Source organism: Gallus gallus, chromosome 4 (assembly GCF_016699485.2).
Source record: "Gallus gallus isolate bGalGal1 chromosome 4, bGalGal1.mat.broiler.GRCg7b, whole genome shotgun sequence".
NCBI classification, from domain to species: Eukaryota; Metazoa; Chordata; class Aves; order Galliformes; family Phasianidae; genus Gallus; species Gallus gallus.
Genome location: NC_052535.1, coordinates 12,246,426 through 12,269,194, shown reverse-complemented (window position 1 = coordinate 12,269,194; position 22,769 = coordinate 12,246,426). Strand labels below are relative to the sequence as shown.

General features: G+C 55.5%; 2 protein-coding genes and 1 non-coding gene across 6 annotated transcripts; 2 read left to right on the top strand and 1 right to left on the bottom strand.

Annotated features, from left to right (window-relative positions):
• Positions 1–35: 35 nt before the first annotated feature.
• Positions 36–1,649, bottom strand: LOC124417951. The gene has a single exon (XM_046940499.1). The coding sequence runs from the start codon at positions 1,228–1,230 to the stop codon at positions 493–495; it is 738 nt and encodes a 245-aa protein (XP_046796455.1). The 5' UTR covers positions 1,231–1,649; the 3' UTR covers positions 36–492.
• Positions 1,650–5,201: 3,552 nt separating this feature from the next.
• On the top strand, positions 5,202–22,619 carry WASF3L (wiskott-Aldrich syndrome protein family member 3-like). Of its 4 annotated transcripts, none has more exons than XM_040699662.2 (9): positions 5,202–5,325; positions 10,225–10,382; positions 11,157–11,291; positions 11,392–11,545; positions 12,353–12,470; positions 12,577–12,752; positions 13,154–13,411; positions 13,495–13,886; positions 14,842–22,619. In XM_040699662.2, the coding sequence occupies exons 2-9, from the start codon at positions 10,250–10,252 to the stop codon at positions 14,997–14,999; spliced, it is 1,524 nt and encodes a 507-aa protein (XP_040555596.1). In that variant the 5' UTR covers positions 5,202–5,325; positions 10,225–10,249; the 3' UTR covers positions 15,000–22,619. The 4 variants fall into 4 exon arrangements, with proteins under 4 accessions (XP_040555596.1, XP_015134072.3, XP_015134071.3 ...); XM_015278586.4 differs by lacking the exon at positions 5,202–5,325 and adding an exon at positions 5,591–5,670 and having other exon boundaries at positions 12,577–12,692; XM_015278585.4 differs by lacking the exon at positions 5,202–5,325 and adding an exon at positions 5,591–5,670.
• MIR12269 (microRNA mir-12269) lies at positions 11,333–11,392 on the top strand. The gene has a single exon (NR_162036.1). It is a non-coding gene; the product is annotated as a microRNA mir-12269 (primary transcript).
• Positions 22,620–22,769: the final 150 nt, after the last annotated feature.

The window sequence follows — 22,769 nt, the reverse complement described above, 5'->3', positions numbered from 1 at the left end:
CCCCGGCCACCCCCCTCCTCGATCCCCCGGGGCTCAGCGCCGGGTCCCGCCGCCCCGCATCGCCCTCCGCCGCCGCATCCTGCAGCGGGAGCGGCCCCGGGGCGGGCCCCTACCGGCACCGCCCCCGCAGGGCCCTACCCCGAGCCCCGCGGAGCTCCGGCCCGGGGAGGGGGGACCGCAGGGGGTCGGGGGGTGCCCAGGTGAGGACGGAGCCGGGAGCGTGGCCCGACTGGGCTCGGGGCTCGATGGGTGGGGGCTGCAGCTCCGGGAGCTTTTATTTCCACGCCCGTTTGTGGCCCCCGGCTGCAAAAAGAGGGGGAGGGGGGATGCAGAACTGCGGGGACTGCGACTGGAACGCCCTCGGCTCTCCTTCAATTAAAAAATAATAATAATAATAAAAATCTCCAAATCCGTATATTAAAGGCTCTTTCCACACGCCGGGGCTATTTACACCGCCCGAACACCGGGCGCGGGCTGCTGTCTCCCCGTGCCCTAATGGCCGAGCGATGTCAGATCGCTATCAGCCCGGCCCCGCCGCCCGAGGAGCGCGGCTCCGCTCGGCCCTTCCTCCGCTGCAGTCTCCTCCCCGGATCCCCGCTCCCGGCTCCCGGCCCCGCTGCGCTCGGAGCATCTTCCACTGCCCTCTGCTGACTCCCGGGGCTCTGAGCAGCGCGCTCCGTGCTCCTTTCTTCTTTCGTCCCCGTTGCGGAGCTGCAAAGCGAGCGATCTCCGCACAGCGAAGTGGGGTTTAAAAAGGGGCAGGCGGGAGGGAGCCGGCCGGCAGCGGCATCTGCGGGATGCCGGGCGCGGAGCATCCTCCGGCTCTGGTGGGAGGGGGGGAAACCGCAGCGGGAGGCCGAGCAAAACGCGGTGAAAGGCATTGGCGGCTCCGAAGAAATGTTGGTTTGCTGGATGGAAACATCTTATAGGAGCACCTCGGGAAGCGTAGCTGTAGAAACGGTCGTGGCTGCGGTGCCGGGCCCCAACCCAGTGCAGGGCTGTCCTGAGCCACGGGACAACTCTGACAGCTCCCGCTGCCCACACAGCGGCGCTGGGAAGGCAGTCCCGGCAGTGCCATCCCCACTGGAATGGCCACTGCCCCACGTGCCCACCATTAGCAATGCTTCTCTTCTTCACTTCCACCCACGGCCATGACAGCTGGTACATGTGGATGCACAAAGGCACAGTGCCCAGCAGAAAGAACCTTCTCAGGACAGGGAGCTGCAACATGGGGACCGAGACCAAGGCTGGAAGGTGGCAGAGAGTGACCACGGGGACAGGCCATTTCCAGTACCCAGCGGTGACAAACCACGTGCCGCAGTATCCCTTTCCTCCTGTCCTTCCCTATAGCCTTTAATCACATTTGGAATCAAAACATTAGGAAAGGCATTTTGTACACAGTTAGGAACACGGAAGTTGACCCCATTTGGGTTGGCTGAAACATGAAGGCGCCATCCTGGGCTGAGTTCCAGAGGTCTTCTGGGCACCTCATGCCTCCAAGCCTGATGCGTGGCTTCATTTTGTCAGTCAGTACTGCAGCATTGCATTCACTCCCCATCACCAACCACGTGAAGAGATGGAAAGGGTGGGTTCTCAGAGTGCTTCTATTGCACCTTTGCCTTCACCAGGAGAAGCGAGAGCCCCTGGGCAGGGCCCCGCACCCTGAGCAGAGCTGCCAGAGCTGCGCTGCCGGCGGGGAGATGTGGGGCCACGCACAAAGGAGGCGAGGATCCAGCTGGAAATTAATGTTTTATAGAACACCAAGAAAAATCAGAGAGGCTAATTACGGTGATAATCATCACGGCCTCCAGGCATTTCCATGGAAGTCAGGAATTACCCAGGATTACCTCACCCTTGCAGCCTGCGCAGGAGGGGAATGTGCGGCACTGCACCGCCTCCGGCCCCAAAGCTCCTGGTGTGCAGCTCTGGTGCATGGTGCTTTGCTGCCATTTGGGGCCATCGGAGGGCTGGAGAGTGGGCACTGCCTGAGTGCACCAAGGCTGCATCTTTGGTTCATTGGTGGCAGAGGGTGGTGGCCATTCCATGCATCCGGGGGCAGCAAGGTGCCCGTAGCTCCAGCTATGGGGAATGGGGAGCTCAACCCCGCTGCCTCTGTGGGGCTGTATGCAGGGCCTCCCTTCCAAACCCGCCTTGATGAAGCCCTGGGGCACTCATGAAGACAACCAAGGTGTGAGTCACTGAAAACCTCACCTCGTGCCACAGATCATCCCTCTGCCAAAGTTCTCTCTCTCTCCCACGTGCCTGTTTACAAGGCAAAAGGCAAAGCCCAAAAACCCCAGCTGGACTTTAGTAGTGGCAAAACCTGGAGCCACCAACAGCCCTACAGCCATGTTCCTGCCACATAGAATCACAGAACCCTCCCATTTATAAGCTCACTTGAAGTACTGGGAGGCCACAATGAGGTCTCCCTGGAGCCCTCTCCAAACTGAACACCCCCAGCTCCCTCAGTCTTTCTTCATAGGAAAGGTGCTCCAGCCCTCTGAGCATCCTTGTTGCCCTGCTCTGGACCCAATCCTACACCTTCACATCTTTTCTGTGCCGGGGACCCCAGACCAGGACACAGTACTGCAGATGGGGCCTCACAAAGGCAGAGTAGAGGGGGATAATCCCCTCCCTCTTCCTGCTGCCACCCCTCTGTTGATGCAGCCCACGATACGGTTGACCTTCTGGGATATGAGTGCACACAGCTGGCTCATGTCCAGCTTTTCTCTCCCAGGGGTCTGTCTTGGGACTGGTGCTCTTTAACATCCTTATCAATGGCATCGATGATGGAACTGCACTCTCAGCGAGTTTGCTGATGTGGTGTGGTTGACACAGTGGAAGGAAAGGATGCCATTCAGAGGTACCTCAACAGACTTGAAAGGTGGGCCCAGGTGAATCAAATGAGGTTCAGCACAGCAAAGTGCAAGGTTTTGCACTTGGGCCAGAGGAATCCCAGACATAGATACAGACTGGAAGGAGCAGTCCTTGAGAGTAGCCCTGCAGAGAAGGACCTGGGGGTCCTGGTGGATGAAAAACTTAACATGAGCCAGCAGTGTGCTCTTGCAGCTCAGAAAGCAAATGGTATCCTGGGCTCCATCAGAAGAGGGGTGGCCAGCAGGGACAGGGAGGTGATTGTTCCTCTCTACTCTGTCCTTGTGAGTCCCCGTCTGGAGTACTGTGTCTAGGTCTGGAGCCCCCAGTACAAGAAAGATAGAGAGCTGTTGGAGAGGGTCCAGAAGAAGGCCACAAAGATGATCGGGGGCTGGAGCACCTCCCCTACAAAGACAGGCAGAGGGAGCTGGTCTTGTTCAGTCTGGAGAAAAGAAGGCTGCAGGGTGACCTCATTGCAGCCTGTCAGTACCTAAACGGAGTCTATAAATTGGAGGGGAGTCAACTCTTTGAAAGGGTAGATAACAGCAGAACAAGGGAAAATGGTTTTAAGTTGAAGGAGGGAAGATTTAGTTTGGATGTCAGAGGGAAGTTCTTCACTATGAGAGTGGTAAGGTGCTGGAACAGGCTGCCCAGAGAGGCTGTGGATGCCCCATCCCTGGAGGTGTTCAAGGCCAGGTTGAATGGGGCCCTGGGCAGTCTGGTCTAGTATTAAATGTGGAGGTTGGTGGCACTGCCTGTGTTGGGGGAGGTTGGAGATTCATGATCCTTGAGGCCCATTCCAACCTGGACCATACTGTGTGTGTGATTTTCATCCACCAGAACCCCCAAGTCCTTCTCTGCAGGGCTGAGAGTTCTTCTCACAGTCAGCTGAATATGAACCAGCAGTGTGCCCAGGTGGCCAAGAAGGCCAATGGCATCCTGGCTTGTATCAGGAATGGTGTGGTGAGCAGGACTAGGGAAGTAATCCCACCCCTGTACTCGGCATTGGTGAGGCCTCACCTCAAGTACTGTATTCAGCTTTGGGCACCTCAGTACAGAAAGGACATTGAGGTGCTGGAGCAGGTCCAAAGAAGGGCAACAAGGCTGGTGAAGGGCTTGGAGAATATGTCCTATGAGGAGAGACTGAAGGAACTGGGGCTGTTTAGTCTGGGGAAAAGGAGGCTGAGGGGAAACCTTATTGCTCTCTTCCAACATCTGAAAGGTGCTTAAAGCGAGAGTGGGGTTGGTCTCTTCTCACTGGTGACAGGTGACAGGATGAGGGGAAACGGCCTCAAGTTGCGCTAGGGGAAGTTTAGATTGGATGTCAGGAAAAACTTCTTTACAGAAAGGATTGTTAAGCACTGGAATAGGCTCCCCAGGGAGGTGGTTGAGTCATCATCCCTGATGTGTTTAAAAGTCATTTGGATGTGGTCCTCCAGGACACGATTTAGTGGAGGGCTGTTAGGGTAGTATGGTAAGGTCATGGTTGGACTCGATGATCTTTAAGGTCTTTTCCAACCTGAGTGATTCTATGATTCTCCCAGTCTGTGCCGTATCTGGGATTGCCCTGACCCAAGTGCAGCACCTTGCACTCGGCCTTGTTGAACCGCATTAGATTCTTGTATGCCCCTTTCTCGAGCCTGTCCAGGTCCCTCTGGATGGTGTCCCTTCCTTTTACTGTGTCAACTGTGCCACTCAGCTTGGTGTCATCAGCAAACTTGCTGAAGAACACTGGTCCCAAGATGCCACTTGTGACCGCCCTTCACCTGGACACAGAATCAATGACTACAACCCTCTGGCTATGACCGTCCAACCAATTCTTCATCCACCCAATAGTCCAGCCTTCAAATCCACATCTCTCCAATCTAGAGATAAGGATGTGGCATGGGACCACGTCAAACGCTTTGCACAAGTCCAGGTAGGTGACATTAATTGCCCTTGCTTTGTCCATTGATGCCATCACACTGTCGTAGAAGGCCACCAGATAAGTATGGCATGATCTGCCTTTGGTGAAGCCCTCTTGGCTGTCTTAGATACCTGCTCATCCCTCATGTGCCTTAACACCCCTTCCAGGAGGATCTGCTCCATGATCTTCCCAGGCACAGAAGTGAGGCTCACTGGCACAGCAGTCCCCAGCCCCTTGGGGGCTCCCTGGGGACAGCAGCATTGAGGCTGTAGCTCAGTGGGTGACATGAGGAGGTGGTGTGGATCAGTATCACAGCCCGGGCATCTTCAGCGCATGGCCGTGGAAAGGATCAAATGTCCCCTGGGGTGGAGTGGAAGGAGTTTCATTCCCCTAGGAAGTACCATAGGAAAGACCAAGGAGTGGGGACATCACAGGGCATGGAGGAAGCACAGAGGAGATGATGGCTGAGGTGACCACCAGCAGGCCGAGAAGATGGTGCACCACCTGCTCAGCATCATCCCGGTTCCTCATCCGCCCTACTGCAGGTGGGGATCAGCCCTAGGCTGATCATCCTGCTGCGGGGCCAGCAGAAGTGGCCGTTGCCGGGAAGGGGAGAAGGGAACGCGCCCGCCCCGCATCTCCGCCGGGCGGAGCCGAGCGCGGAGCTCCCACAGCACCGGGGGCGGCGGGGCCGCGGCCGCCCGCGCGGAGCGGAGCGGAGCTGAGCGGGGCGGCGCGGGGCGGAGCGGGGCGGGGGGGGCACATGCGCTGTGCGAGCACTGCGGAGCGGCGCGGGGCTCCCGGCACGGCGGCAGCCGCAGCCCCGCACCGGCCCCGGGGCCGCCGGCGCCGCGCAGCTCGCCCGGAGCCCCCCCTCGGAGCCGGCGGAGGTGAGCGGGTGGCTGCGGGGGGGGAAGGTGTGGGGGGGTCCCTGTGGCTTTATAGGGTTTTGGGGGTCTCCCACGCTTTGCGGTTTTTTGATGTTTGCTTTTTGGTGGGTTTTTTTTTGGGGGGGGGGGTGAGGGGGGAGCACAGTACTTTGCATTCTTGAGTCGGGGGGGATACCACTTTGCATCCTTGCATGGGGAGGGGGAGTATCGCCACCGCTTTGGATCCCTGTGCTCCCCCCCCCAACCGTATCCATGCATAGGGGGGCTGGACGCTGTGCATCCTTGCCTGGGGAGGGGTCCCCTGTCACTTTGCCGATTTTCACGGTGGAGGGAGAGCCGCACGCCGCAGCTCTGGTGGAGGTTTCTGCCCATGCACGGGGTGGGGGTGTCAGGCTGCCTGCACCTCCCATCGGGAAGGAGCCCCAGAGCACTCAGCATGGGGGGGGTCGAGGTCTCTCTGCATCCGCACATGGAGTGTGTGTGGGGGGGGGGGGTTAGGCCTTTTTGCACACTGCACGGCCGCGGGGGTGCTGTCACTTTGCATTTCTGCATGGAGAGGGAACCTGTGCGCTTTGCACCCTTGCGCGGCAGGGAGGGGCCATCACTTTACATCCCTGCTGCAAGGCTCTACCAGTGCTTTCTATTTGCACATGGGGGGGGGGGGGGGGGGGGGGCTCCACTGCTTGACAGGATTGCTGGGGCCGGTGGCTGCCCGCACGCGCCCCCCTGCAGCTCAGAGCCCCCCCAGCACGCAGGCATGCACGTGCAGAGCCTGGGCCTGGTGCTCCGTGATTCAGCGACTTGCAGAGCTTTCATAGCAGCTCTGATCACTCGAGGTCTTGCTGCCGCCGTGCTGAAATCCCAATGGGTGTGGAGCCACGGCCGTTTTCGGTGCAATTTGGGGTTGCTTGTCTACGGCTGCCAGGTGCCCGGCAACCCAAGCGGGGGAGTGCAGCACCTGGATGGATGGGTCAGCAGTGGGATGAATTCATCATTCATCCTCCAAACTTCAGCGTGCCTAAGCATAGCCCTAGTTTCTATGTCTCATTTTCTGCGTTTTAGAGGGGAATGCTAAGGGAAAAAAAGGAAGGGAAAAAAGGTGCTTAGATGGCATTTGGCATTCCTGCATCTCTTGAGCATCCCCGGCGGCAGGGAGCAGCTCCATGGCAGGGAGAAGCGGCTCCGTGCGGCAGTAAGGAGGTTAACGTGCTGTGCTGCTCAGCTACGAGCGCAGGGCACGCCGAGGGCTCTTACGCAGTGATGCAACCAAGTCCCCAAATGCCCGCTGCCTTCCCTGGGATCTGCAGCCCACAGAGAAACCTTGAGGTGAAGCTGACTTGCTCGGAGCTGCTGTCTGCTTCGGCCCCATGCTCAACCAAGGATGCTCGTCCTCCATTTTCTGGTAGATGACAAATCAGCTGTGCATGCCAAGATCTTGACAAGTTCCGAGCAACAGCCCTCAAGCCAAAAGGAAAAAGAGAAAAGAAAAACAAAAAACAAAGAGGCCAGCATGCTTTTGCAGAGCTGCCTGTCACTGTTGCAGGGAAACGCGTCTCTGCTGGCTGTTCCCAAGCTGCGAGTGCCCAGGAAGAGCCCTGCTGCTCTCCCGGGCTGCCCCGTGCTGATCAAAGCGCTTCTGTGGTGCAGAGAATGGGGGTTTGTTCGGCTGCGTCCTGCTGCACTGCTGGCGGGACACGGCCGGCCTGCTGGTAATGAGCAGGGCATAGAGAGGGGATGGCATTGAAGGCTTCCTTTGGTGATAGAGAGTCATTAAGAACAGCACGTGGTTCCTTTCCAAGCAGGCTTCTTTCAGCCAAAGCGTGCACAGGATTGCTGCTGCTCCCTGCCCTGTTCCTGGCTCTCCCCTATCTCTTCGCTGCAAGGGTATCCATGCATTATTTTGGGTTGGATCCAGAAAATCCACACCAGCTAATCCCTAAAGAAAATAGCTGCACAGAAACCCACCTGCCAGTTGACGGAGCTGTATGTATAGTTCATGCAGGAGCCTGTTTGCTGTTGAGCAACAGGGTTGGCTTTCCCCTGATCTCAAGGCAGGAGGCACTGCACATCCAGCATCCCCCTAAAGAGCTTTTTGGCCACTGCAAAGCCCAGATCTGAGAGGTGCTTGCAAGTTGGAGGCAATTGAGCCAAGTGCTGTTTCTGGAGCTGGAGAGCTTTGCAGCAGAAGGGAAAAAAAAAAATAGCGTGGCATTTACTAACACAACTCTTAGGGAATATTTTTAGCCGTGTTGTGTTGCGCTTCGCAGCTCGGCGCGGTGGCGGAGCCTCTCTCCTGCAGCTCAGTGGAGGCAGAGCCGCTGCAGTTGGCGCAGCGCAGGCGGAGGCTGCAGATGGGCCGCAGGGAAGGTGCGGGCAGTGCTCCCGCTGGGACGGAGGTGCTGGCCCTGGGCATGGGCAGCTCCAGCTCCAGCCCCAGCAGGGCAGCCCAGCCCTGTCCCCAGGCAGGCGGCCGCAGCTTGTGCTCCTCTTGGCTGTGGGCGCTGACCCTTCCCCTGGCTGTCCAGCAGGACCTCAGCCACGTGCATGGGAGTGAGCTCATTCCAACACATGGGGATGGCTGCTGTTCAGCGCTGCTGGGCAAGTGTTCCTCACTGCTGAGACCTTGCAGCTCGCTGTGCTGTGAGCCTCCATCCTCCCTGCGCTGATGGATCAGTGACCCAGGAGCAGCTTCCTGGGATTTGCTCTCTGGTGTGTTTTGAGGGAGGGGGATGCTGGAGCCAGTTGCCGAGCATTCAGTGAGCCTTTGGACAAGAGCTCAGCAGTGCTATCAGCTCCATGTAAAGCGACGTTGCCTGTCGGGCTGGTAGCATTCGCAGTCACTACAATGATCAGCAGAGTAACAAGCGGTCACAGATGCATTTCCTAAAGACAAGCAATGTGTCTTGGTGGTGAGGGAGCACTCCATTTTGTGTGCAGCACGGCACTGGCTGCAGGGCCGGCTCTGGCAAGCAGGTTCTCTGCGCTGCACCCCAACCAAGCAGCCGTCTCACCACCTGCCTGATCTCACTCTCTCATTATGTGTTTGCAAACCTCCTTGTCTCTGTTCAAGCACTGTAGATTTGCCATACGCTGCTCCCTTTGCTTTTCTCCTTGCTCGACTGCTGGTGCCTGGCCAGGGCTCCCGCTGGGTTACACAGTCCCACTGCTGGCAGCGCCCGGGCAGTGCAGTTGGGTGAGATCTGATCACAGGGGCTAAACAGACAGACAGAAACACAGACAGACCCCAAACCAAGCTCAGCACAGGGGCACAGCACTGAGCTCTGTGAGAACTTGGCGTAGCTGGGGTCATGGCACACCCACTCCATCGCTTCCTAAATCTGTGCTCTCATCTCACACAATATGAAGTCAGGATCTAGTGCTCACCAAACTGCCTCATTGCCACCTGGAAGGCACTGAAAATCACCTGGAGCACGCTGTCATCCAGCTTATCCCCTCCTGCAGGGCCACCTGTACAGTTCATAGGGGTGGCTCAGAGGGGACACCAAGGAGCCACCAGCTGAAGTGCCTTTGCCACATTGAGCCTGGAGGGCAATACCAAGCTTCACTAACCTCCTGTCCCAGGATGGGCCCTAGGTGAGGCTGCTGGGGGTCATGATGATCTGTCAATGCCTGCCTAAACATGGCAGTCTGGTGCTTTAAGGCCTGCAGCTGCCCAAGGTCAGCCTTACCTGGGTGCCATCAGTGACCACTGTCAGTGCCTCCAGACCCCGTGCATCAGGAAGCCAGCACCCACGGGGCAGCATCCCGTGCTGAGAACCGCTCTGCACCTCCTCTTTCCCATGGTGGGCACAAGCAGCTCATTAAGAGCTTCCTCTCGCTTTGGGAAGTGCTGGAGGGGATGAACGCGGGAGGCAGAATAGTATCTGCTTTGTGCTACTGGGAGCACAATCAGCCTTTCTGGGAGCTCAGTCCTAAAAATTTAGATACAAGTTTTGTGCTGTTTTGTCAAGAGTTTGCATTTGCATTAGAAAACTCCCACCGAGCTGGGGTGCGGGTGGGGGGCTGGGGAGCCTGGTGGGTGCTATCAATGGGAATCTGTTCTGCCCAGCACTGTCAGGGCCAAAAAATGCGAGCTGTGCACATTTCTGGCTCTTGTTGTAGTCGGCATTCCTGTTGCTTTATGGGTATGCCCAGCTCTTAGCATCCCATCCATACTCCCCCTCCCTCCCTGTGGCTTGCCGGTCCTGCAGACAGTGAGCCGCCCTGGCTCTGGAGGCACACAGGGATGCTGCGGAGAGCAGGGCAGGACACGGTAGCCTGCATTGGAGCTGTGTGTGTGTGCACAAATAAATCCCAGAGAGCTCTGCAGTCAGCTGGAAATAATGGAATTACAGGCGCTCGCTCACTCCCGTTTGGGTCGGGGGAGGTGTTTTGGGGCCGGCCGAAGGGTTGCATTGCACGGGGTTTGCTGCTGGTTTGAGCCACACTCTGTCATCGCCATCTCCCAGATGGGTCCCCTGAGAGAAAGAAGAGTGGAAATGCAAATGGAAAAGGCTGTTTTGGGTTGTTTCTCCCTCTTTCTTCCTCGTCCAGGAGAGTGTGAGCGCCCACCGGCAGCATGCCGCTGGTGAAGAGGAACATCGAGCCCCGGCACCTGTGCCGGGGGGCCCTACCCGAGGGGGTGACGAGTGAGCTGGAATGTGTCACCAACAGCACGCTGGCTGCCATCATCAAGCAGCTGGGCAGCCTCAGTGAGTCACAGGGGATGGGGATGGGGATGCTGTCACGCTGTGCCAGCACTGGGGACGGTTGAGGCGGTGCGACGCTGTGGCCACTGACCTTGGTTTGGTTCTGAGAGTCCCCAGTAGGGTGGGATTTATCCAGTATTAAGAAGGGACGCCCTTGGTGGAGTCCAAAGGGGGAACGTGGGGATGTTTTAAGACTTGTTGTCCTCCCGTTGCCAGTCTTTTTGAGAATCTTTCGTTTCTTGACTTGGCTGGAAATGAGAAGGTATTTAGGTTTTTAAAAAACCTCTTCCTGTTAATGCAGAACACTCTGAGAGCCATGTGAATGCTCTAGGTGAAAGATAGTTCAGTATAAAAGGCCTCAGTCCTTCCTGCTTCAGGACTGATTCCAGCAGCAAAGGGAAGGACAAGAGCCCTGTGCAAACGAGCAGGAACATTTAATAGGGAAAACCTATTTCACTGCTGAATATTGCCTTAAAATAGAAAGAGCAGCGTAGGCTCCCCAGGGCTCTCCATCTAGTGCCTTTTTCCCACCTTCAGAACTAGATAATTTTCCAAAATACTCCTAGAAAGAGAAGATCTGTGTTTAGGGAGCTGCCAAAAGCAGCCTTGATGTGGGAGCCACTTGGCTGTGGGGCAAACCCCAACCTGAACCTAGCAAGGATGGAATGTGCATTGCCAGGCCTGGAGGGGACTCAGCTCAGCTCCCCAAAACACAGCGTACGGCTCTGACACTGCAAACAAAGCAGCATATGATGGGAGCGTGTTGTCCCCTGGCAGGCCGGCACGCTGAGGACATCTTTGGGGAGCTGTTCAACGAGGCCAACAGCTTCTACATGAGGATGAACTCGCTGCAGGAGAGAGTGGACCTGCTGGTCATCAAGGTGACGCAGCTGGACTCCACCGTGGAGGAAGGTGAGGGACTGGCAGGTGGACAGCGTGGTGCCTGTGGTGGTTTTGGGGCTGCAAGGTGAGGCAAAGGGATAACTGCCCTCTCTCCACCCTGTGTCCCCAGTTTCCCTGCAGGATATCAACATGAGGAAGGCTTTCAAGAGCTCCACGGTGCAGAACCAACAGGTTGTGTCCCGCAACTCCATCCCCAACCCGGTGATGGAGATGTACCAGCGCTGCGACAAGCCCCCACCGCTCAACATCCTCACGCCATACAGGTGGGGCAACCATCCCCTTGTGGTTCAGAGTGCTGGGGGGACACCTGGGGCCTTGGCAGGAGAGGTGCCAGGGGGTGTGACTGCATTGTTTCTTGGTGAGGGCTGTCTTCCCCATGGCTGTGCCACCATCATTGCATGGCACACCTGAAACAGGTGACCCTGCACCACAGAATCATCTAGTTTGGGGAAGGTCAGCAACTCCAACCATCAGCCTTGGAGATACTACAGCACTGGTGCTACTGTGTGATGACTGTGCTGATGGTGCCCAGGGAGGTTCTGGTGCCTCCTCATGGAGATCTTCAAAGGATTCTGGAAGTGGACCTGGGCACCATGCTCTCGTGGCCCTGCCGGAGCAGGAGTGGGACCAGATGGACCCAAAGGTCATGTCCAACCTCAACCACCCCATGATTCTGTGACCCTGACCTACTGAGTCCCACCACTAAATCATATCCCTTTGTGCCATGTCCATAAGATCATAATGTGGTACTGCAGGTAATGATGTCTCCACACTGGTCATGTTTACGGGGGCCCAACAACTTATGTCTTTGACCATACTAGGCCTTCGTATGCAGGGGAAGAGGTCTCTTTTCTGAGAACAAATGCCCAAGGCAGCAGCATTGCTGTCCCCACATAGTTCTGTGTAATGTCCCAACACAGGGCATGAGATGGGAAAGACATGGATGCTGGTGGGAGGTGGTAATCATGGGAAGGGCTGAAGGGTCTCTATCTGTGCACTGCATTGCTAGCACTGAAATATTTTGGGGATTCCCCCTCCCCGTGGCTTACATCCCCCTTTTCTCCCTTCAGGGATGACAAGAAAGATGGCCTCAAATTCTACACCGACCCCTCCTATTTCTTCAACTTGTGGAAGGAGAAGATGCTGCAGGCGACAGAGGACAAGAGGAAGGAGAAACGCAGGCAGAAGGTAGCAGGCACAGGGATGGCTCTGGGGTGGGCTCAGGGCGATGCTCCATGGGCATCACCCATGGAGGCCACGGAACAGAGGTGGAGCTGCAGCTGTGTGTCCCCAGGAGCAGCGGCTGGTGGAGGACTCCACTCGGGAGGTGAAGAAAGTGCGGAAAGCCCGCAACCGGCGCCTGGAGTGGAACATGATGGCATACGATAAAGAGTTCCGACCCGATAACAGGTTCTCACCATCCCCATATCACATGGCATCATCGGAAGGATCACTGTCCCCAGATAATAGGCAGGTTTTACCTATTACACGTTCAGCTCACTGGGCTTCCTTTGCTTTTCGGCACTTCTGGTTTTTCTCTTCTCCATCCCTGGGCTAGCACGCCAAGGGTTTTTGGGAAGGCGAGGTCAATGAGCCATAGACCCATGTAGCTTCATGCGCAGCACAGTGGTGCCCACCGGGGTCACATCCTGAATGTTGGTGTTGGGATAAAGTCCAAGCGGTTTAGGAGCTGAGGGAAGAGTCTGGTCCAGCTCCATTGGTGTCCTCCTCCTCTGTGTGCTCTCTTGTCTGCCTCTGTTTTGTGGCTTCCCTTGTGTTTTGTTGCCCTGACCGCGAGTACCTCAAACCACTCCCTTGCCCAGCCCTCCCCCTCCCAGGCATGCGACCCTTTGGTTTTCCTGTCGCTGTAGATCCTACACCTCGGATGCTGCTGAGCACTCGTACCCGGCAAGCCCCAACCACCCGGCACAGCTGCTGGCCCCCACGGCCCACCTGCCTGCAGAGCACAAGGAGGGGGTGCTGCCAGCGGTCCCCCCTCCAGAACACGGCTACCGACCACCAGCGAGCAGCCGGCAGAACAGCCTCAACCGCGCCCAACAGCCCCACGCACCGCAGCCCCCCGAGGCCGTGCTGAACGGGCCCAGACCGCACTTGGTCAAGGATTTCGGGTAGGGCTTCCTTTCATGTGCCAGGGGACTCGGGGAGGCTGCTGCTGTGCCCCGCGTTGCTGATGGCCCTTCTCCCCTTGCAGACCACAGCCGCTACCGATGACGGAGTACTTCGTGCCGCCGGCCCCGCCGCCCCCGCCGCCTGTCATCCCCTCCGCGCAGACTGCCTTCGACAGCCCCATGGCGGCCCCCACAGCGCTGCCCCCCGGCGCGGCCGCCCCCGCCGCCCACCCGTCCTACGCGCCCTCGCCGCCCCCTGCACCGCCCGGCCCCTACTCCGCTTCCCCGCCTCAGGCCGGCCCCATGGGGCCACCCGTGGCCCCGCCACCACCTCCACCGGGGCCCCCCGCTCTCACCACCTCGCCAGCTCACTCAGCCTCACCGCCGGCCCCCGCCGCCGAGTCCCGGAAACCGCCGATCCCACTGATGCCTATGAGCGATGCCCGGAGCGACCTGCTCGCAGCCATCCGCAGGGGTGAGGCGGGGCAGGGGTCTGGTTCTCCCAGAGGGCGGGGTGCCCGAAGCGAAATGCTGTAGACCAGAGTTGGGTGGTGTTGGCTTGCTGGAGCTCCAGGCGAGCCCGGGGTGTCTGGATGGTGTACAAAGATGGTGGAACCCAATGGGACCTGCAGAGAAGGATCCGTGTCCCAGGGGACGTGGAGGGGAGGTTTTTGGAGGGATGGAGCAGCTCTGCTATGGAGAGGAGATGGGAGAGCTGGGGTTGTTCAGCCTGGAGAAGGCTGCATGGAGACCTGATAGCAGCCTTGCTATGGCTAAAAGGGGATACAGGATGGGTGGGGAGGAACTATTTGTCAGAGGGAGTAGTGAAAGGACAAGGAGTAAACAGCTTTAAACTAGGAGAGTAAAGATGTAGATCAAATATAAAGAATTCCTTATGATGAGAGTGGTGAGGTCCTGGCATTGCTGCACAGAGACCTGTGGGTGCCCCATCCCTGGAGGTGCTCAAGGCCAAGCTGAATGGGGCCCTGGGCAGCCTGAACTGTTGGGGGACAGCCAGCCCACGGCAGGGGTCTGTAGCTGAATGGGCTTTGAGGTCCTTTCCAACCCAACATTTCTGTGAGCTTATGATGGTTGTATGACTTGAGGTGTCACTGCTGGGGAGGTGGCAGTCCACGGATGGAAGTGCCATGGGCACTATGACAGCACGCCTGGGCACCCAGCCTCCTGCCAGACTGCAGCTGATGCTGCTTGCTGGGGTCTCTTCCATTTACCTTTCCTTCTTCATGCAAATGAGTGCAAGCTTTGGCCTCCGAGAAGCTTCAACCTCTGCAGGCTGAGTGGGTGCCAAGGAGGAAGGTTGTATCTTTGTAATCAAACGCAGCCACCCCATTCCAGCCCATGCAGTTAAGTGGGGATGGCAGCTGGTAGGTGACAGCGCCCCTAAAGCTCTCCCACCTTTCCTAACACAGGCATTCAACTTCGCAAAGTCCAGGAGCAGTGGGAGCAAGAGGCCAAGAAAGAGCCCGTGGGCAATGACGTGGCGACCATCCTGTCCCGCCGGATCGCGGTGGAGTACAGCGAGTCGGACGACGACTCCGAGCTGGATGATAACGAGTGGTCGGACTGAGGGGCCGTGCCGGGGGCTCCCCTGCAGCAGGTGCGTACGGCACGTCCCCCAAACCTGGATGCCAACAACCGCGATCAGCCCCGCTAATTCAGGAGCTTTGCTTTCACACCATGTTGAAAACCATTCGGGCAGCGCTGGAGGCTGTGCACGGGTAGGAGGCACCTTTGAGGCAGTGAGGCCAGGAATTAGCAGCACCTCCACGCTTAACGATGCTGAAAATGCTCTGGCTGGGTGAATAGGAGTGCTCCACAACCAGACCCTGGCTTTAGTGGAGAAACGAAACCAGGAGGCAGGAGAGCTTTTGCAGCTAGATGTTAAACGTGTAGTGGGGAGCTCTGGGAGGAAACTGAAGTGTTTGTGACCCTTGAGCCCACCCCCATCCTCGGGACAGATTTCTGGGAGATAAGCACGATGGCAAGGCTCATGCAGCTGGCAGGGAACCGGCGTATGTAGTGCAATGTATCCTGAGGGCAAGGGATGGGGAGCAGTGTCCCAAAGCCCCGCTATCCTTGGCCATAGTGCTGAACTATTATAGTATTATTTGAAAAAAAATATAGTTAGAAAAAAAAATGCTGCTCTTAGGTAAACCCAAACCACTGAAACTGAGGGTGAGGTTTGGGCTCACTCTCTTGATTTGCACTTTGTATCCCCACGAACCCCACTGGTACAGTTGAGATCAACTCCGTCCCAGGGCACTGTCCTGGGGCTGCCCTGTCCCTTGTCCCCAAAGCACAGTGCAGGTGGGGAGAGCAGGAACGGGGCCCCCACCACTGTGCCAAAAATACCAGTTTGCTCACCAAAATAGAGCATGATTCATAGCAGCCTTTTCACGCAGCTATTAAAGGAGGATTCGCGGGAGGACAGAGCAAATGGGTGTGAAATACTGAAAACATCCCAGTCAGAGGTACAGCTCTGCAGAACTGCAAGAGGCTTCCAACCAGCAGTGTATGGGCCAGGACCAACGTGGGCCCATCCAACACGGCCACGTGGCCCTCTCTTTTATTCCCATACACCGTGAGCCCCAAATGAGGGAAAAACCTGAGACCCACTCATGACATCTCCTTCTGGGGAGAAGTCAGACTTAGTGCCCACCTTCCCCAGCTGCCAGGTGGGCATCAGAGCTAAAAGCTACACAGGGAGTACTCTGAGTTCCTGGAAGCAAAGAGACCTGTAAAGCTGGTGGGAGGGCTGGCTGTGACCCCAAAGGCTCATAGGGGCTGATGCTTAAATCCACCCTGAGAACTGCTGATGTCAAAGGATGCCCTGAGCATCTGCTTATTTCTCCCTGAAGAGAAACACCTCATGGTGGGACATGATGACCATAAGCCCCAGCCTATCTGCTAAGAAGTGTCATCATAAGCTCTTGCTGGCGCTGAGTAACACAAAATAGCCTCTGTCTCTTGGATGTGACATATCCCATTTCTCTGCATCTCAGTGACTCCTTCCAATGGGACTGGAGCAGCCCCTTTCCTCCCACCACTGCCCCACAAGCATCACTGTGGTGCTGAGAAGGATTTGGACTGGGTTCAGGACAAGACCAGAGTGGGTGGGGAAGGATTTCAGGTGGGAAGTGAAATCTGTTAGTACTGGTGATGGTTCTGCACCCTTCTCTGCCCTGCTGTGGTCCATAGCCCCATGTTTGGTCCCCCCTCTCCTTCAAGGAAGCTCTCTTTGACTTTACCACTACTGAAGGAGCTACACAGAAAGTCCTTGGGCTGTTGGCCCCATCCTGGTGACTCCACCAGGTTGGGAGCCACCTTCATGCCCGCAATGGGATTTCCCTGTCAGGAAGGCTGGGATGTGACATGTAACAATTCTGAAGAAGATCTTGTATAAAAAAAATCGAAGTAACATTTAGGCAGTCACCTGTCAGTACTTATTGAGGAACACTGTTAACATAGATGCACTTGTGATACTGCTCATATGTGAAAAGAAATTGGTTATTTGGTAATTTAGAAAGAGTGACGGCCTCACATGAGAAGCTGCCATTCCTGTCAAGGTGTTCATGATGGGGCTGTAGGGTCAGCTGTGGGGCTGATGTGTGCTGCAGCAGAGCCAGGGCACCCCACCAGTGAGTGGAGATGGGGAAGGGGCTCAGGGACACATGGGGATGGCTCAGCCTTTGGGTCAGTGGCTGCCCCCATGGTGGGAAGTGGGGCCCAGTGCCCCTGCAAGGCTGGGTCTCTTCTTCCCATGCTTTGTTTGTGCTTTGCCACATGAAAGCATGCAGTGACTCTGGTAGGTCTTGCTGCGGTTGCACATGATGGGTGAGGGTGACCCCAGCAGGCTCGTGTTTTCATCATCTCATGGTGACCCCATAGTGACTTTAGGTTGGCAGCCATCAGCCCGTGCTGTTATCAGGGTCAATGCCATTGTGTGGCAAAGCACTTGACAATCACACACTCAACCTTGCTTACCCTGCACATCTGTCACATTGGCAGAGGAGCCAGGGACCTCGTGGCAGGGAGCAGGTCTTGCCCCCATTTCCCTGCACCTTCATGTCCCTACACCATCCTCACCATTGTCACCTCACCCCCAAGGGATTCCAGTCCCTTCCACATCCCCAACTCCAAAGCAAGGCAGCAGGACCGCAAGCCTCCCAGCAACGCTGTTGTTAGAAGGCATCACAGCCCAGCTCTTCTAAGGGCTGAGTCTGCCTTGGCTGCTCTGGAGCTGTCCTGATAGGACAGATGGGCTGATCCACAGGTAGCCTCCCAGTGAGGTGCTGTGTTAGAGCTCTCTGCTCAGGTTTCTTATGTAGTCAGTAAACAAGTAACCTGTATAGTCAGCGAGGGCTGTGGGCACCTATTTCTGGTCTGATTGCAGTGCCCCTCATGCTCCCCAGCTCTCTCCTGGCAGCATCACAAGGCAGATGGGCAGCACCTGATGGCACCAAGATCCCCGGTATCATTCAGCAGCCACTCCTGCAAGGTCAGCTCTGCTGGCAGAGCAATATCCTCAATGCCTTTGCTTGAGGGTCTCAGCCACCTCTGAGGTGGACAGTCTTTATTCCAGGCGTACGCCAATATTTTTTGACCTGGTCACCTCTGAAATCCAGCACAAGCTCTTTGGTGGGTCTGGGCCAGGCTAGCGCTGCAGGAGTTGGTTGTGCCGGACTAATTAATGCTGGCTGGCTGACCCATATGCTGCACACTCAGTATTTTGCACATATGTGCCTATTTCTGTATACACCAAAAGTAGGCCACCCTGCATTATACAACCTGAAATGCTCAAGTCCCCATGTGGGCTGATATAAAAGTGAATATTTAAATATTTTATCTAGCTTGGCAGCCATTAAAAATACAATCCAGGTCACAGATGATTGAATTCCTCCTGTCTCTCAAGTGTACCAAAAGTGGGTAGGGGAGATTCCCCTGCATATTTAGGTATCATGTTCCATGTTAAAACATAGCAGTGGCATATCATTGCCAACAGATAATCACAGAGTGCCAAACATTTAATGAGCCCAACCGGTCTCCTGAGGTTCCCCTTGCCATTTTATCTGCCTTCTCCTCCTTGCCAATTTATGGGCATAGATTAAAAATAATAAACAAAATATTGCCAGCAGGGGGAAGCATACTCTGTGTGCGTACGAATGAACTAGGCTTGAGTCATCCAAAGAGAGAATAAGCTGGTTTGACTCAGCTCAGAGATGTAACGGGAGGCTCTAGTGCCTGAGGCCCATCAGGAACCTCTTGGGTATCACCAGTTGACCTGGAAAGGGACATTAGGAGAGCGCTGTGCTCATGGGCTCTGCAGGCTGGTCTGGCTGATGTCTGGTGAAGGTTATGGAAGTCAGGCAGCGTTCACAATCCAGCCTTGCACCCAGCTTCTCCTCAGTCTTGGAGGAGCCTTGGACCTGGTAGCTGATTCTGGCAGCTTTTAGAGGATCAGTGTCCTGAAGGAATAAAAAGGCATTGGGTGGCTTCTGGTTCTCCACCCTAGGCAGACACCTAGGAGGGAATGAACATCACATCCTGCAAGGGCCCCTTCACTGACAGTAATTTCATCCCAGGAAGGCTCTGATCTGGTGGGAAGCGTAAGGCTGAACACAGCTTCTCCAAGGAGCTCTCTCCATATAAGAGGCTTCAAATTCCCTCCTTGCAACTTTGTCATCGGTACCTCCTTTTCAAGATGCACGCAAGCTTGGGAGACCCTCCTGGGAACAGAACCTGAATCAACACCTTCCCTGTAATGGCCAAGGGAAGCCCCACATGGAGGGAGACAGGTTGCAGCTCTGGAGGTCCTCGTTTGGAGGGTGCTTCCTCAAAGCACCATGCCACGGCCCTGAGGATGGAGCACAAAGGGCCATGGGAAGCTCTCCCCATCTGCTCCCACCGTGCTGGCACAGGAAGCATAGACTGTCCTTCTCACCACCCCCTGATGTTCTATAGTAGTTGTTGTTATTTAGGGTTAAGAGTTTCTAGGCTGGCACATCACTTCACAGAAAAAAAATAAAAGGACAAGGGCTCTGTCCTGAGGAGCTTACAGTTTACAGTAAAGACCATATGACCTGCACTGCACTTTAGAAGCCACAAACGCTCACTCACTCACATACCCATGAATTTACCCTCCTGACCGGGCAGCAGCACCTCAGGGACCACTGTCCCTTCCCCAGGTGACCCCACAACCAGCACCACAACTGCACCCCCCTGCTGATAGCAGGGCTCTCTGTCCCTCCACCATCCCCATGCAGAAGTGCCTGAGCAAAGCATGGGAGCAGCAAGATATGCTGATCTTGCCTTCATAGGGGTGGCCATCCCCAGGCCCCTGTTCCATATGGAGCTATGCCCCTCTGGAATGACCATGCACATGGTAGGAAATGCACCCAGCAGCGCTGGCATGGCTACATGTTGGCACTTAGAGCTGCCCATGCAATTCATGTGATGCCCCCAAGCTCATAGATGTCCTCCAGGCATTTTTACTTAACCCTATACTTTAAAACACTTCAATCTTTGAGAGCCAGAAGGGTTTTCCCCTTGTCTCCTTTGTGTGTGTGTGTGTATACGTGCTTGTGAATCTAAGCTTTTAACAAACCTCAACTTTTCTAGACTCACTCATGCAGGCTTTACTTCCTCCAGGTGAGAATCACACATGGATTTTGCTGAGAAGGGGGAGAAGTGTCATAGGATTCAGTGGATGTTTGTCTGAAAGCCTTCAGTACCACACTCACAGACAGGTTAGGAGAGGCAATGGGATGGGCCCAAAGCAGGGTTCCCCTTGCTGGGGACCATCGCTTGCAGATGGGACATGCCTGGCTGTGGCATCCCTTGCAGGCAATGTTGGTGTAACATCAGTTGTAGTCTCTGTCCATGCTGATACAGGGTCCCGAGGCCACTGACAGCTTCATAACACTACGTGATAGTAGGTTATGGATCTTTCACCTTCCCCTTCCCACCTCTCTCCTGAGAAGTATTGTCTCACAGATGCCACCCATCAGTCCCTCTATAGTCTTTTGCATTTAGCAAGAGCATGCTTATATCTGTTGCTGGCATTCTGTTTGGGGTTGTGAACCCACGTGTTGGTGAAGCAAGCCTTCCCCTGCACTCCTTTCCTGTGGTGAGAAGGTCAAGGGTCTGGAGTGTTCCCAGGGATATCCAGCTTGATAGCAACTCCAGCACTGAGCATGTAAGAAGTACTAAGAAGTCAGAGGAAAGAAAATAGAAAGAAAACACTCCGTCATCTTAGCTTGGTCATGCTCCCACCACTCTGTACGAGAATACCCTTAGATAGGCAAAACCCACTGCAAAGTAATAAAGATATCTAAAAATAAACAAATTTAAACCTCAGAAAAACAAAGCAAAGAAAAAACTTACATGGCTGCCAGGGGAAAAAGATAAATCAGCCCAGTGCTGTCCATCAGCTGGCCACCCATCTGCTGTCACCAAGCCACCTCCAAAAACTGGTTACATGAAACTCATTCATCAGCACAAAAGAAACAGTCCACCAAACCACAGCTCAGCAAGGAGATGGGTGTCTACTAAGGTAGGAAGTGCTTTTATCCCTGAAGGCCCCAGATCAGCTCAGCTGCTTCAAATCCCACTGATTTCACCCACTGTCAGTGCTTGCTAATGCCTGATGCCTGTGCTGGGAACAGTTACCTGACTAAAGGCCACTTGTCATGGAAAATATAAGCATAGCACTCTTGAGATGGAAGTGAAGTGGACTTTGAGCCCAGTGAAGTCACTGTGATGCACACTGGGGAGCTGCTGGCTCTGTTAAGGGCACTCTGAGGCTGGAGGAGAGGTGCTACTGCTGGTTCCCAAATCTCATCCCGCTATGAGTGTTCGTTGTGGGTCCACCACCAAAGTTGTTTTGTGCTGAGGGGTTTCAGGTCTACATCTGGCTGTGGCCGGTTTCCCACACACAGAGCCTCTCTTTGTGGTGCCTTTCATCTCAGAACACTCAGAATTGGAACAGATTAGAACAAAGAAAGGAAAACTCATACCGAAGATAAACCTTTTGCTCTGAAATGCAGTGTTAGGAGTGTTTTGGGGCTGGTGGCTCCCCATTTTCCTTCACTCTGGGGACTTGCCAAGGGTGAAGCAGAACATCTCCTGTGTGGCTTTGGGCAGTTGGTGCAGTGTTATCACTGACACAAGTGCCTTGTCTGGGGATCTCCCACATGTTTGCGTGGAGCACCCAGGGGTTGGAGCAGCGGCGATGGACATCCAGCGATCAGAGCGCCCATCCCCAGCCAAGGGGAGGGACAGGGCATCTCTAAGCATTTGTGTTTCTGATGCTCAGCCTCCCCACGCCCAGGTGACCTGCCCAAGCCATGAGCTGTCCACCAGGATTCCACCTTCCCTGCATGTGGGGTTTTACCCCAGGGCAGCCTTGGCATCAGTTTTCACTCTGATCTTGGCCAACCTAAGGGAAACACACTCTGGCAGGCATACAGGTGCACACATTGCACCTTTGGAAGGGAACAGTTTCCAGAAGGGCACAGTGGGGCTGCGGGGAGGGCAAAACCCCATCCTTGCTTAGCTGCGAGACATGCTTGTGCTGGTGGCTTTTCTTCAGGTTGTATACAGGTGGAGTCATTCTCTTCCTCTTCTTCCTCCACCTCCTTCTCCTCTTTCTCCTCCTCCTCCCAACCTGCTGGACAGGTGCAGGGCAGGGTGTCCTTGGGGAAGGAGCAGTGGCTCCTGCAAAAGGCTCGGGTTTTACTACTAGCAGACTTATTACCCACGTTCCTTTCAATTTTCCACTTGGTGGAAGCAGCCGACAGGAGATGGGCACCTCTCCCTAAGGAGGGTCAGGCAGTGCAGGGTATAACCCAATTTCCATTATTATATAGTTGACTTTAAAGAAGAAAGAGGTGTTTGCTGTCTAACGGGGTCTTCTAACCACGTGCACTTAGTCAGTAGGTGAGTAGATGTTGCTGCTTGTACCTATCTACGTCCCCAGTTGCTACGTGTGACCACGTGTATCCCAGCGCCGCGGGCTCTGCCCGGCACCGGGAGGGATGGGAGGAAGGTTGGAGCCCGCCAAGAGCCGGAGCACCGCTTGTGACTGATCTGTGAAAAACGTCGTCCGACATAATCCCCAACTGTTGACACTTTATGCATGTGCTAATAAAAAAATAGAGTCAAATAAAGATTTTAAGAGGTTCGAGTAGATCTCATTCCGGCTTTTTGTCAGCTCGCCCTCGCCGTTGGCAGCCCCGTGATGTGCGGATCTCTATTAGAGCCGGGGGCAGAAGGAGCAGCGCAAAGCTGATAGCGCTGTGACCCTTATTTTAGAGAAAGCAGCTCTCAAAGATCAATT

Coding starts and splice junctions, on each gene's coding strand:
- LOC124417951 (XM_046940499.1), bottom strand. CDS start 1,230: ATGTTGCAGCTCCCTGTCCTGAGAAGGTTCTTTCTGCTGGGCACTGTG.
- WASF3L (XM_040699662.2), top strand. CDS start 10,250: ATGCCGCTGGTGAAGAGGAACATCGAGCCCCGGCACCTGTGCCGGGGG. Junction 11,546..12,352: donor AACATCCTCACGCCATACAG/GTGGGGCAACCA, acceptor TTCTCCCTTCAG/GGATGACAAGAAAGATGGCC. Junction 13,887..14,841: donor GCTCGCAGCCATCCGCAGGG/GTGAGGCGGGGC, acceptor TTCCTAACACAG/GCATTCAACTTCGCAAAGTC.